Here is a 13,103-nt window from a genome sequence, read left to right on the forward strand (position 1 = left end):
CAAAAGAAGGGTTTCTACCCACTCTATTAAAAGAATAACCACATAGAGAAACAGATTCAAATGATCTTATTACAGAAAATCAATGGCCTAGAAGACGGGAATTGAAGCAATAATGCCAGGATTTTACTATCTCCCAAGAAGATCAGAGGAAATGACCTTGTTGGGTTTTTAAGTAAAATGCTGGTCAATATTTTGGATATAAGCCCAGTGGCTACCTGAAGGTTTGGAACAGAGCCAGATATCAGCATTTGATTACGTGGTCTGCCTGACAGTAGACAAAAAGAACAGGAGAAGAGAGAGAGGGCAGGAAGAATCTTCTTGGTTGTTTTAAGGTTAAAAATGATTCTGTTGTTCAGAATCTTATTTGTTTTTGCCAGAATAAAATGTTTTCATAGAAGTTGGCAAATGATACGTAGGTAAAGATGAAAAAAAGGTGTAGCACTTTTCTGTAGTGTAAATCAATAGAATGATATTTTAAGGTTTACAAGTTAAAATGTATTACAAATATCATATATGACACCAGAGCATGTATAGAAATAAAGTACATAGACATATGTATGTGTCTATGCATGTGTGAGAGAGAGAGAGACATTAAGAGATGAATTGTTTTTGGCTGGAGATTTGTTACGGACTGCTGGGATAACTAAACCAAAGACTTTGTGATAGCCAGTATGAAATCCTCAGCAAGAAAGACATTTTAGAGGTTAAAAATATAGAAATATAGGAAAATGAAGCACCTCTCAGGTCATCACTCAAGAGTCTTCCTATTGTGGGCAGAATCAGCACATAATGAGACACATGCCTTAAGAAAGGCTGAAAGAACTAAGATTTTTTAGTCTGTAGAAGATTTGATATTTTAAAATACCTGAGGGTGGTTATAAAGAGAATGGCGATAGACTTTTTTTTGTGGCTGTAGGGGATAGGACTAGGAGCAATAGCTTCAAACTGCAGCAGGAGAAATTTAAGTTGAAGATTAGGAAGAACTTCCTGACTATGAGGGTGGTTGAATGTTGGAACAGTTAACCTAGAGAAATTTTGCAGTCTCCATTCCTGGAACTCTTTTGGAGGAGGTTAGATAGACACTTGGCTGGGATAATTTAGCCAGGAATGATGCCTGGCTCCTGCCTTGAGCAGTGGGGTGGACTAGATGAACTCATGAGGTCCCTTCCTGCCCTGCTTTCCCCATGTTTCTTGGGGAAAATTATTTATTTTGAGTCACAGCTATTGTTTATCAAATTCTGTGATGCAGCCAGGTTTAAGAAAACTTTTATCTAATCCTTTCACAATTTGTATATTCACAAAACAACTAAAAGGAGAATAGGAGCAGATAGAAAATGAAGATTAAATTTGAAAGAAATCCAAATATTAAATGGTAAAACATCCAGACATTTACTCCATGCTATAATGATGTCATGCAATAGCACTGCAGTCATGATTAATAAATAATTATGATTACTATATCAGATTAAAACGCATTCAATTTCTCGCGCTCTCTCTCATGGTGTTGAAAACAGCAGAGTTAAGGTTGACTTGGTTCCTTAATTTTGGATGTCTGCATCTTTTTAATGCATTTATTTGAAATGTAGTATTAGTTCTGAACTTCTTCAGTGTGTTTTGGGGGTAGCTATAACCATTTTTTTTATATGTCTACCCTAAGTTACAGGTATATCTTCAGCTTCAACAACTTTTATAAAAAAAATCATACTGTTTATCAAAATAATTTAAAAAGTTCACACGTTTGCTAACCTTAAAGAAAGTGTTTGCGTATCATAGGTCAATGAGTAGATGATAAAGAAGGTAACCTTACATATTATATTATTTTCACTTTTAGGGACTGTTAACTTCAGAAAGTAGATGTGACCACATATTTAAATGTAAACATAATTTGTGAATATAAAAATCTTCGAGCAGCACATCTAATCCATCATTGTTCTTACAATGTAAGCTTCATCATAGATGTGGTGTTACATATAGCAAGCACATCCTCTTGACAGCTTATAGGTCAGTATGGAACCCTTCCATTTTAAATTGTTTTGACAACCATGGTCAACATAGCTGCTGCTCTCCTAGGAGAAACTATAAGTTTACAGATGCTCAGGATTTTTCTCCCAGAGCAAGAATGGCCAGTCCAGGAGAAAAATTACTTGGGAACAACCAGGGTTAAATCACTCCCAGGAGAGTTTCTCCTAAGGAAGTGAATGTCTGTGTGCATTCTCTTCTGAGAAAAGCCACTGAACATTCCTAGGGTGTTTAGTTCTGGCCCCTCCCCCTTGGGAAACAATGTGTTGCTTACTGGATTCTGCTACTCCAGCCAAGGGAGAAGTACATGCTCCCTTCACAATCCCCATATTGTGCTGCAGGGAGACGCAAGCCAACCCTGAACAGTCTGGGTCAGCCAATCAGCGCTACCTGTACATTTTTGCCATCTGTCTCCAGGTAGACTTAGGGAGCTTGCAGAGCATGCTGAGATGTGTGCCCAGGGTCCCCCTGACTGTACAATGTCTGCATTGTAAGCTGGCTGTCCTGACATCTGTTCAGGCATCTCCAGGTAAATTTTTTCTGCCAGGAAAACAAACTTGGGAGAATTCTCTCAGATCATTCAAATGTGCATATGCAGTCTTGGTGTGAACCTGGAAGTGTTTATGTTCTTGTATTTAAGCTTGGGTAGCTATCTTGTTGGCTTTCCCAACCTCACTGATCTATTTTTGATTAGCTGCTCATTTCAGTGCTTTTAATTTGAGTTCTTTAATCAGGAAGAAATGTGTTGTTTAAGACTGTTGGCTTGGAGAATCACAGGGATACCTCCTCGTAACAGTCGGTGCCAAAATTTTAAGTTGCCCCTTGGACCTGAAATGAATGTTAATTTCTTTTAGGATTATAGTGCTGTTCTAGAGACGAGACAATTTTACCAAAAGAGAGAGAGCGAGCTTCAGGAGGATATTTGGTCATACGTTAATGTTTAGAATCCTCATGGATATCATTATTTCATTCTCCATGGTGGATGGTTATGGTTACAAATTGCTAGGCAGTGTACAGACCTATGTGCCTCCTTCTCTTTCAGTACAAAAGGAAGGTAGTATAAAGGCAGATATCAGCTATGGTTAGGTTGCTGGAAAATAAAAAATGCTTGTTTTAGCTGAGAACACTGACTACTTAACAAAGCTGTGGCTTAAAGTGGGGAAAATGTGCTATGCTTAAATTCAGTTAATAAGTAAAGATAAAAATAGATGGTTATTTCAGTTTTTTAGTACCCTTTGCAAAATGTGTCCAGCCAAATTGCATTTCTGGATGGCTCTACCATGAGTTAAAAACCCACTTCACTGTTGATGTTGTACAGCATTTGTATTAAACCACATTGTTCTGATTTTGGGACAACTGATCAAAAACTTGCTGATAAAGGATTATTAATGTAACATGAAATGTAGTTAAGAAGGTTCTAATTACAACGCTCTTTGTTACGGGGACTCCTTCAAGCTAATTAGCTCTGAATGGCATTATTTCCCTTGCCTTTGGCAATGGAATAATTAGCTTGCAACTGAAGAAGTGAGTGTTAATTTATTACTGAATCTGAATGTTGTTTTTTTTAAAGAAAAATGCCATTTTGGTTAATGAAGGGTTTTTTTTGCAAAGCCAATTGATAGTTTAAGCTGTTTTTATTGACTAGGGCATACTTCTGCTTTAAGTTCAGAAGGCTTGTTATAGACTTTTGTATCCTGTACATCTATGTAAATGTAAATGCTTTCTTTAAATTAGAAAATTATATAATGTATTTTATTTTAAATTCTTAGTTTCCATGTTGTGACTAATGTAGTATTTCATGGTAGAATTATTTGTTGCATGGCTGGCAGCCATGAATTTCAAGATCATGCTGATAAAGTAGCCTGAAACCTTATGACGACATGGTCAATTTCTGTTTTGCTGTATGCTGAAATAGGGGTATGCTAAGACATGTATTAAGTGCTAAAAAGGCATGTAGCTGATCAACTCTGCTTCCCGCACTATTATAAGGAGGCATTTCAAGTATTAAACCATCACAACTAACTTTCTGCAGAAAACTAAAACCCATGAAGCTAAGATTTCAGACTTAAGCATCAAAGCTTAAGTAACATGAAAACTTAGGTTGAACACTGAGCCTTCATTCTGTCTTTGCTACTGTATTTTCTTGTATGCAACACACCTTTCCCACAAAAAACAGCTTCTGGAAATTGGAGTGTGCATTATATTCAAGTAAGAGCAGGTTTTACACCTTACTGTGGGAAGCCAAAAGTAAAATCTGTAGGGAGCAGAACAGTGAGCAGGCTCCTTAGCTACTGCTATTCAGTTATTTACTGCAGGGAAAGGTCTTTCCCTGCCCCTTCATTTTGCTTTTAAAAAACAAGAAGCATATTATATTCTTACATGCAAAACATTCTGGAAAATATGGTATGTGAAGTCTTCAGGTATATGATACAGTTAACTTGTTTCAGACAGAATCAGTTTCTAATATTTTAAATATGTGTTTAGATTAGTTGGTAATTGTGTAATTAATTTCTTGTACAAACATCTTACACGGTCCTTAAAATTAGGATGGATGTTCAGCTCTTCTTACTGCTTGTCTTGTGGGTAATGTCATAGAGCTGGAAGGGACCTCACATGACGTCTACTCCAGCTCTCTGTACAGATGCAGGATCTGCTCTTCTTAAACCAACCTAGATAGATGCTAATCCAACCTCTTGGAAGTCTCCGATGAATGAGATTCCACAACTTCCCCAGGCAGCTTGTTTGTTGTCTTGCTGTTAATGTAGTTAGGATGTGTTTTCCTGAGATTTGTTGTAAATCTGTTCTGCTGCACTTTTAGCCCATTGCCACGTGCCCTGCCCTCTACAACAGGAAAGAACAGTTTCTTTTGTCTTCTTTGTGGCAGTTCTTGTGAAACAATAGCATAGCATTAGTGTGATTTTTCTTAAATTAACTACTGTTTTTTGTAGAGAAGGGTCAAAACTGAAAGCTATCAGTTCTTTAGAGGGCACCAATCAGGGTGACTACTTCCTAGCAGTATCACTAGTAAATAGTGTACGTGAAGCGTAGTGGCTATAGGCAACCTAGTTTCTATCTTTTAAAATAGCTGTACAGTCCATTAATTAGAAAAGTCTTAAGGCAGCAAAAGTGTCTCGTACTGAAGTATTAGGACTCCTCAAGTTTGTCATTTATAGTCTTCTCTAGGAAACTAAAAATCAAATCATGGATCCAATTAAAACATAAAATTGAAGTTAACTACTCTCAGGTTTGTCTTATCCAATACAAAGACATGACATCCACCTAAAACTGACTGCATAGTCATAGTATCCTCTATATCTAATATTAAAGTTTTGAAAGTACTAGAAATTCTTTGGTGCTTTTCCTGAAATGTGTTATGCTTAAAATATGCAATGTTTTTAAAATTTCTTAATGGACTAGATGCATGTTTTAAAGGTGATTTTGCTGCTTGCTGCCGCATTATACAAATGCCATTTCCTTTTCCAGTGCACCAACCAAATCAGTCTCCTGTTCTTGAATCCCTTCAGTGGCTTTATGTCCTGTTATCTCAGATTTAATCTCCACTCCTTCAAAACCTTGCTATGTAATTACTTCTCAGTGCTATGTCTGAGTACTCCTCTGTTATGCTATAGACATACCAATGTACCCTAAAATTGTATTATGTATGTGTTGTAATACTGTCTCCTCTTTGATCCTTCTTTAGCTGGCTTGTGGACGGTGTTCACATTGGGTGGTGTGGGAAGTAAACCAACACCACAACAGGAACAGTCCTCACCTCTAGCAAATCAAAGCCTTCTGCTACTGCTTGTGCTAGCTAATTTGACTGATGCACCAGATTCACCAAATCCATACAAGCAAGCTATTATGTCCTTCAAGAACACACAAGGTTGGTACCTTTTCTTAATTTTTTAGAATGAAGTGAAAAAATATGCTATTGTTTTGTCCTGACTATTTAAAATGTTGCCCCTTCCAACATATGCTATAATAGAATCCTGCTCCTTGAGGTCCATAGGAGAAATTCTTGAACTTGATTTTCTCAGACCAAAACTCTTGACAGGCAGAGAGTATTTAGATGTAGAATGGCACTGTACCATTCACTTGTTAGGGAGTTTCATAGCTTGCTTTCCTGCAGCATATCCAGGATTTCTGCAAAGCTCTCTCTAACTTCATAAAGCAATGTGAAATGGGAAGGCATCAGAGCCAGAAGGATCCTATTGATGGTAGGAACTCCATAAGTATTAGAAGCCATGGATTGCTTACACCATTCTGAGTTGATTAATTTTACACATTTAGTAAACATTAGGGGTATGCAAAGCAGGCCCTATTTGATTCGGATTTGGATTCAGCCCGAATCAGGGATAGTGATCAGATTAATTGATTTGGATCACTGTCCCTGCTTTTGTTTCGGCTGAAACGGAAGATTCAGTGCTGATTCGGACACAGGCACAGCTTTAAAAGTTTTTTCTACATACCTCGAGGTACCAGTGCGGCTCCTGAACGCTGCAAGACTGGGGCGCATGGAGTGTCTCTCAGAAGTGTGGGGGGCCCTCAACATGCTCAGTGGCAAACTCGAAGTGGACTGGAAGTATTTCCAGTCTACTTCCAGGTCCGCCGAGGAGCACGCGGTGTGGGGCGGGGGGGCTCTGTGCCCTCCCTCCTCCCCCCCCTGCAGCTCAGTGATTGGCCATGGGGGGACCCTGGATGTGCCCCCCAGGAGGCATCAGTTGCTAAGCTGGAGGGGTGGGGAGGCGCCCAGTGCACTCCCTGGCAGACCCGGAAGTGGACTGGAAGTGCTTCTGGTCCACTTCTGGGTCTGCTGCAAAACGCACTGGGGAGCCCCCTTTGCTCCTGTGGGATGCTCCGTACGCCCCAGTATTGCAGCACTCACAAGCCCCTGCTACCTAGAGGTATGTAGAAAAAATATTTAAAGCTGTGCCCATCTCCAAATCACCAGATCTCTCCAAATCGATTCAGAGGATTCTGATTCAATTCAGAGAGATTTAAAGGGTCCTGTGATTTGGTTCGGATTCAGAGATTTGGTCACTGAATTGGGTTGAATCTCTGCGGAATTGAATTGGGGACCGAAGCTTAAGACTGCTTAGTCCAGGGATGCCTTGTGAGGAAGGCAGGAGGAGCAAAGAAGGCAAACTTGGGGAAGGAAGTTTACCAGTTCTTATTCGGGAGAGTAATTGTACCTTCCTGATGCAATAATTGAATGAGTTTGGGGTTGAGATTTAAGTATGTGTAAAAGTTGAGTCAAGGATGGTTGTCATGACTTCTGCAGATAAATGTTGTGCACAGCTCCTGTCCTTACTGTGGTGCCTGTTCAAACACTACTTAAGTGCTTGTAAAACAAACATAACTGGGTGATTAAATATATTTTTTAATGTTTTTGCCCTTTTTATTCCAGATAGCACTGCTTTTCCTTCACCAAGTCCACATGCTTTCCAGATTAATTTTAACAGTTTGTACACAGCTTTGTGCGAACAGCAAAAATCTGATCAAGCGACTCTCCTTTTATACATGTTACTGCATCAGAACAGCAATGTTCGGACATACATGTTGGCCCGCACTGACATGGAAAATCTTGTAAGTTATTGTACTGCTTCTTTAATATTTCAGCAGATGAGCTTAATCTGTGGCATCTTGGTGTGTTCAATGTAATATAGTATACAGAAGAGGTACCTTCATGGAAGAGTGGAGTATAAATGATTTAGTATCTTGATCATGTTTCTTTCATTATACTGAACTTGTGACTAGATTTGCAATGACAAAATAGGCATCATTACATACTTGATAATTTTTGTACGTATAAGCATGTCTTAGTGTAGTGAGTTATTGGAGGTCTGCGTAACTTTGGCCCAAAGTGGTATAATGAGCTTCTACTCTTCATTTTAGATAGTAGTGCCATTGGTTGCTATTTTTTTTTTCTTCAAGCAGAAAACAAAACCTAAAAAAAAATCCCATGTATTTTCTACAGATAAATTGTGTGTGCTAGGCTTCCGTTTGCCAACACAGATCTAATATTGCCAGAATTCATTCTAATTAATGAGTGCCAAAGTGAACTAGTAAAAATTTGTTGGCTGTTAAATATAGATAAGATGAATTAGCATTACGTTTTTATAATACATTGTTAGACCAAGGATCAAAACTTACAAATAGCTTCCAAAGTACAGTTGAGTTCTTATTTAATTGTGATAGTTTGTATTCTCTCTTTTTTGAAATATGTAAAGGCCAGTGCTGCTTAAATTGGAAAACGATATTTGAACTCCCAGACTGGCTTTTCCATTTTTCTGTGTCCAGCTACAGAAGGTTAAAAGGTTCTGGCCACCCAAAGTGACTGTTCTTACATTGCCAGCTGTACTTTTCTGTTGAATCACTTGCCCAGTCTGTACATACACATAAAAGCGACATGTTTAATCTAGAGTAATGGGAAAAGGTGTTTTTTATTTTTTGTTGGTTGGGGGGGGAGGGGAGGTTTTCTCTGCTGCTCCTTCCTGTCTTCTAAGGATCAGTAGTGAGAACTGCTGCAATATTTGTGTCAGGATCTTAAAATATTACCACTGAATTATCCTCTTTGGATGCTTCTCTCACCCTTGTCCCTCTGCTTGTCATCTGTTATAGCGCAGATCTATTGATTTTTCAGGGTATTCTGCAATACTCTTGCTATAAAGATAGCTATGTTTCATTATCTCTGATTGATTAAATTTAGCATGGAAAGCTAAGTCATGCTGCAGTGTGTAGCTAATTTTCAAGTTAATTTAATGAAACCTGACTGAATCTTGGGTGCTTGTACACACAACAAAATTGACTTTTAAAGAAACTTAATTGTCCTTTTCCACCGCTTTAATGGCATTGCTATTTACACACTCGGCGACATATTCTGCTTTAATTTTGTGACGATGTACATGCTTGGTGGCGTATTCTGCTTTAAATGACTTTGTTATGTAGAAAGATGAAACCCCTCCAAGGTATTTTAGTTTGCTATGTAACAAAGTGCAACAGTGCATGGGGCGCTGCAAGCTGATGTGCTCGGGGAAGCTTGGGCTTGGCAGGCTTCCAGCATGTCGCGTACCGTCCCCACAGTGAGGAGCCTGATCCGGGTGGGCTGCTAGCAGGCGGGTACTGCCCGGGGGTGCTGCTGCCGCGGAGGGAAGCACTGGGCCCTGTGCAGCTCAGGCAGGCAGGCTGTGGGAGAAAAATAAAAGATCAGGTTCCTCGCCACTTTTTTTTCCTCAGTAGAGCCTGCCTGCATGAGCTGTCGCTGGGTCGCACAGCCCCTAAGCTGCGCAGGGCCTGGTGCTTCCCTCCACGGTGGTGGCCCCCCTAGGATCACCTGGACTGAGTGTTAGCAGGCTGGTGACGCCTGGGGGCGCTGCTTCCGTGGAGGGAAGGACTGGGGTCCCCTGCAGCTCAGGGACTGCTCAGGCCACTGCTGGCAGCTCACCGCTTCCCTCCCCCCCCGCAGGAGGGGCAGGTAGGCTCTGAGAAAAAAAGGTGGGGGGATTGGGCCCCCTCACCCTTTTACACGCGACGGAGATTTTGTTCTCCTTAAATTGAAATGGTGGGTTTTTAAACAACATAATTAAAAACCCACTGTTTCCATTTACGAAGAACTAGACCCCCGTCACATGTGCAAGCACCTCGTGATAACTGGAAATAGAGCAAGACGCCTAAAACTGCGTGAAGGGGTCTCAAAGTGAGGCTGACGGAGTTCTGTTTAGAAGTATTGGTCTAGCTGCTTTCTCACTGCTGGCCCAGATATACTTGCTACCCGTAGTTTTCTTGCGTGGGAACTTACTGAACTTGGTGGGTTTCTTTTATGACAGCTTCTCCCCCCTGCCCCCAATCTTATTTATAGGCATTGTTGTAAGGGTGGGAATTGGACATTTTGGGTGATCAGTAACAGAATAGAGAGCGTTTCACGTTTGGGTAGCTGAAGTTCAGCCTAGGTGATAGGTTATCTTCATCTTGCTGTTTGATGCTCTGTATGAAATGAATTCGATCGCAGTCCAGGCCCTAGAGGACAGCTAAAGGACATTGCTAAACTAAGTAAGCACTGATAGACACCGTTGTGTGCAAAATCAGCTGAGAGTCCAGGAATCAAATTTGTGATGAAGACTAATCTTTATAGCTTTCTGTATATTAAGTGTTTAGGGCAGTCACCCTGGTGGACCATTTCTGTGGATTAATAACTGCATTATATTCTCTGGGCTGTCAGTGTGACACCACTTCACAGGCACTAAATGTCCTGATTTCCTCTTGCTTTAGAAAAATATTTTTTAATTGCTCTGTTTGGTACACTATAGACGTCTGCATTTTCTGAAGGATTATATGTTGAAACTGCTCCAGATGTAGATTCTGAAAAGCGTTGTGCAAAACCATTGATGAAGATGCTGGTTGTTTCTTTTAGCACCAGGGAATGAAAATGCTTGCTCTGGCTCTGGTTGTTATCCCTTCTTTCTTGCTGCTTTGTGTCTTTTTGTGGTATTACTGCTGTTCTTAGCTGACACAAAGATTGGCAGAATGGTAAATAAAGATGAGAATAAGTCAGTCATACAGGGCAATTCAGATCAGTTGGTAAGCTAGGCCTGTTGAAACAAAATGCAGTTAATACAGCCAAAGGCACAGTCATTTTTGTAGGAACAAGGAATGCAGGCTGTACCTACAGGAGAGGGAGCTGTATTCCTTAAAGCCATGATTCTGAAAGCATTTAAGGGTTGTGGTGAATAAGCAACTCGACATGAGTTCCCAAGTTCCCACTGTGATGCTGTGGCAAAGATTGCTAATGCAATCTTTGGAGGTGTAAACAGGGGATGAATCATTAGGAAGAGAGAGGTGATTTTTTTTTTTTCTTCTGTATATAGCAATGACATGAGTGATACTAAAATACTCCTTAAAGTGATGCTGTCTATATTTAAAAAGGATGTTGAAAAATTGGAGAGGATGCGAAGAAAAGGGCTACAAAAAATGAATCAAGGACTTAAAGAAAATGCCTTGCAGTGAGAAAATTAGGTCATGTACAGGCTTTAAATTTCTAGCTGGAGAATCACCAGTTTCCCAACAGAAATCACAAGTGTACGGGCATTTATCAAATGTCTTCTGCAGGAAAAATGCTTTCTGTGGGGGAGGATCTTCCTCTTTCAACAAGGGAGTTGTCGCCTGTTGGAGAATTTCTTCCACAGGAAAGAACACCTGTAAGCTGCTTCGTCTTGGGACTCCTCGTGGGGAGAGGATCCTATGCTTTCCAAAACTGGGGTCATCCCAGCCCCAGAAGGCATTACCCCACTGCTCCCATCTCTCCCATAGACTGGGAGAGGATGAACAGCCACCCATTGCTCCCTGGCTCCTCCCCAGACCAGTCTCCCCAGTCTGGGGAGTGGACAGGGTTTTGTCCACTGCATGAAAAAGCAGCTGCTCCCTTTCCCCCCAACCGCTGCATCTGGGGAATAGCTTGGACCCTTTGTCCTGCTACTCCAGTCCTTTTCTGAACTGGTCTGAGGGGACTGGAGCAGCAGCTGCTTCCCACAAATTCCTCAGACCAGGATGGCCCTCATCTGGGGAAGGCACACAGAGCAGGGGAGAGGGGTAAGCTGCAGGCTAAACTCCTGTACTGCTTTCCCTCCTGAAAAGATGTCAGAAACTTCCATCTCTTGAAATGAGTGCCTGTTTGAGACCATAAAGAGCTTAATATGTTAAATTTACTAAAAAGTATCTTGAGAGGCAAGATGACTACGGTGAGTAAATGCTTTTATGGGGACGAAATGCTGGATATCAGGGCTCTTTAAAGACAGAGCAAGAAGAAGCGGCTGGAAGTTGAAGTTGGAGAAATTCAAATCAGGAATAAAAGTGCATGTTTATAACAGAAGGGAAGATTGGTTTTTTGAAAAAAGTTATGATGAGTTCCCTTCATATTTTTAAATCGGAATTAAATTTCTTTCTGGAAGAGATGCTTTGGGATGTTCAGTATGGGGGTAACTTGGTGAAAATTAAGGGTCTCAGATGCATGGGATGTCAGACAAGAGAATCCAGTTATCTCTTTTGGCCTTACACTATTATTCTAATATTATAAAAGCCTAAGTCTGTCTGTCTGTAATGCTTTATTCGTGTTCTGATTGGCTGATGGAAACAGCCAATCAGAGTGCTCCAAGTGTGGGAGAGCGCTGCCCTAATTCCAAAGCCACGCCGAGGACCAGACAGGGGGTGTGGGAGCCAAGGCCAGCAGCGCTGGCTTTGGCTCCCCCACCTCGCTCCCTGCAAGCCATGCTGAGGACCAGATGGGGTGAGGAAGCCAAGGCTCCCTGCAAGAGGCAGAACAGCAGCAGCATGGGGCATTAGGTGGCAGCACTCCATCCAGAACCCCACCCCACCCCCCCCCCCCACCTCCGCCCCCGTTATTCTTGACGGGCAAATGGCTAGTTTATTAATGAAAGCTTGATTTCATTTATTTCACCACATTAGGACATCTGGTGTTCCCCCCTTTCTTTTAATACCCCTTCCTTGCCCAGGAAGCATCATTGGCAGACCAGGCTATGTGATTTCTTAGCTCTGAGATTTTTTTTGGCAGCTGTCTTTACTCTCTCATAACTTTTTTTTAGTTAATTTTTAAAAATAGGTTCAGTATGTTTTAAACTGTTAGAATGTAATGAAGCTGAAATTACTTCCGAATTTAATTTTGTGTTAATCTGCTTTTATCAGTAATTGAGTTTTCCCTTCAAAATTATGGTTATTCTGATAGAGGTTGATAATGTGCAATTTTTAATAAAGCATAGCCTGCTTATGTGAGGTTTATTCATATAACATACATTCTTAATAACACAATGCATCTTTTTTTGTCTCTATGGCTGCTTGCAGACTTTAAAAACAAAAACAAAAAACCTGCGCTTTACTGGAAGAGGCAGCGTGTTAGTTTGACTTGGCTCCACAGTGTCTGTATAGATTGGGTTTTTCAGTGGGGCTTTTTGGCACTTTTATCTAATAGCTGATTCCATCTATGAACCTCTGATATAGTCAAAAACCATAAATGCCTCCAGGGTATCCTACTTAATATTGAGATAGGTCATAGAGTTGTAAAAAAAGCAGGGAAA

General features: G+C 40.7%; 1 protein-coding gene across 2 annotated transcripts in view; it reads left to right on the forward strand.

Moving 5' to 3' along the window:
• Nucleotides 1–13,103, forward strand: part of DYM (dymeclin) — a 373,790-nt gene that overhangs the window by 145,282 nt on the left and 215,405 nt on the right. For both annotated transcript variants that reach the window (XM_006030025.2, XM_025211554.1), the window contains 2 exons: nucleotides 5,720–5,902; nucleotides 7,427–7,605. In XM_006030025.2, the coding sequence (XP_006030087.1) occupies nucleotides 5,720–5,902; nucleotides 7,427–7,605 (362 nt within the window). The remainder of the gene's footprint in view (nucleotides 1–5,719; nucleotides 5,903–7,426; nucleotides 7,606–13,103) is intronic.

This window comes from Alligator sinensis, unplaced genomic scaffold, assembly GCF_000455745.1.
Source record: "Alligator sinensis unplaced genomic scaffold, ASM45574v1 scaffold1204_1, whole genome shotgun sequence".
NCBI lineage: Eukaryota > Metazoa > Chordata > Crocodylia > Alligatoridae > Alligator > Alligator sinensis.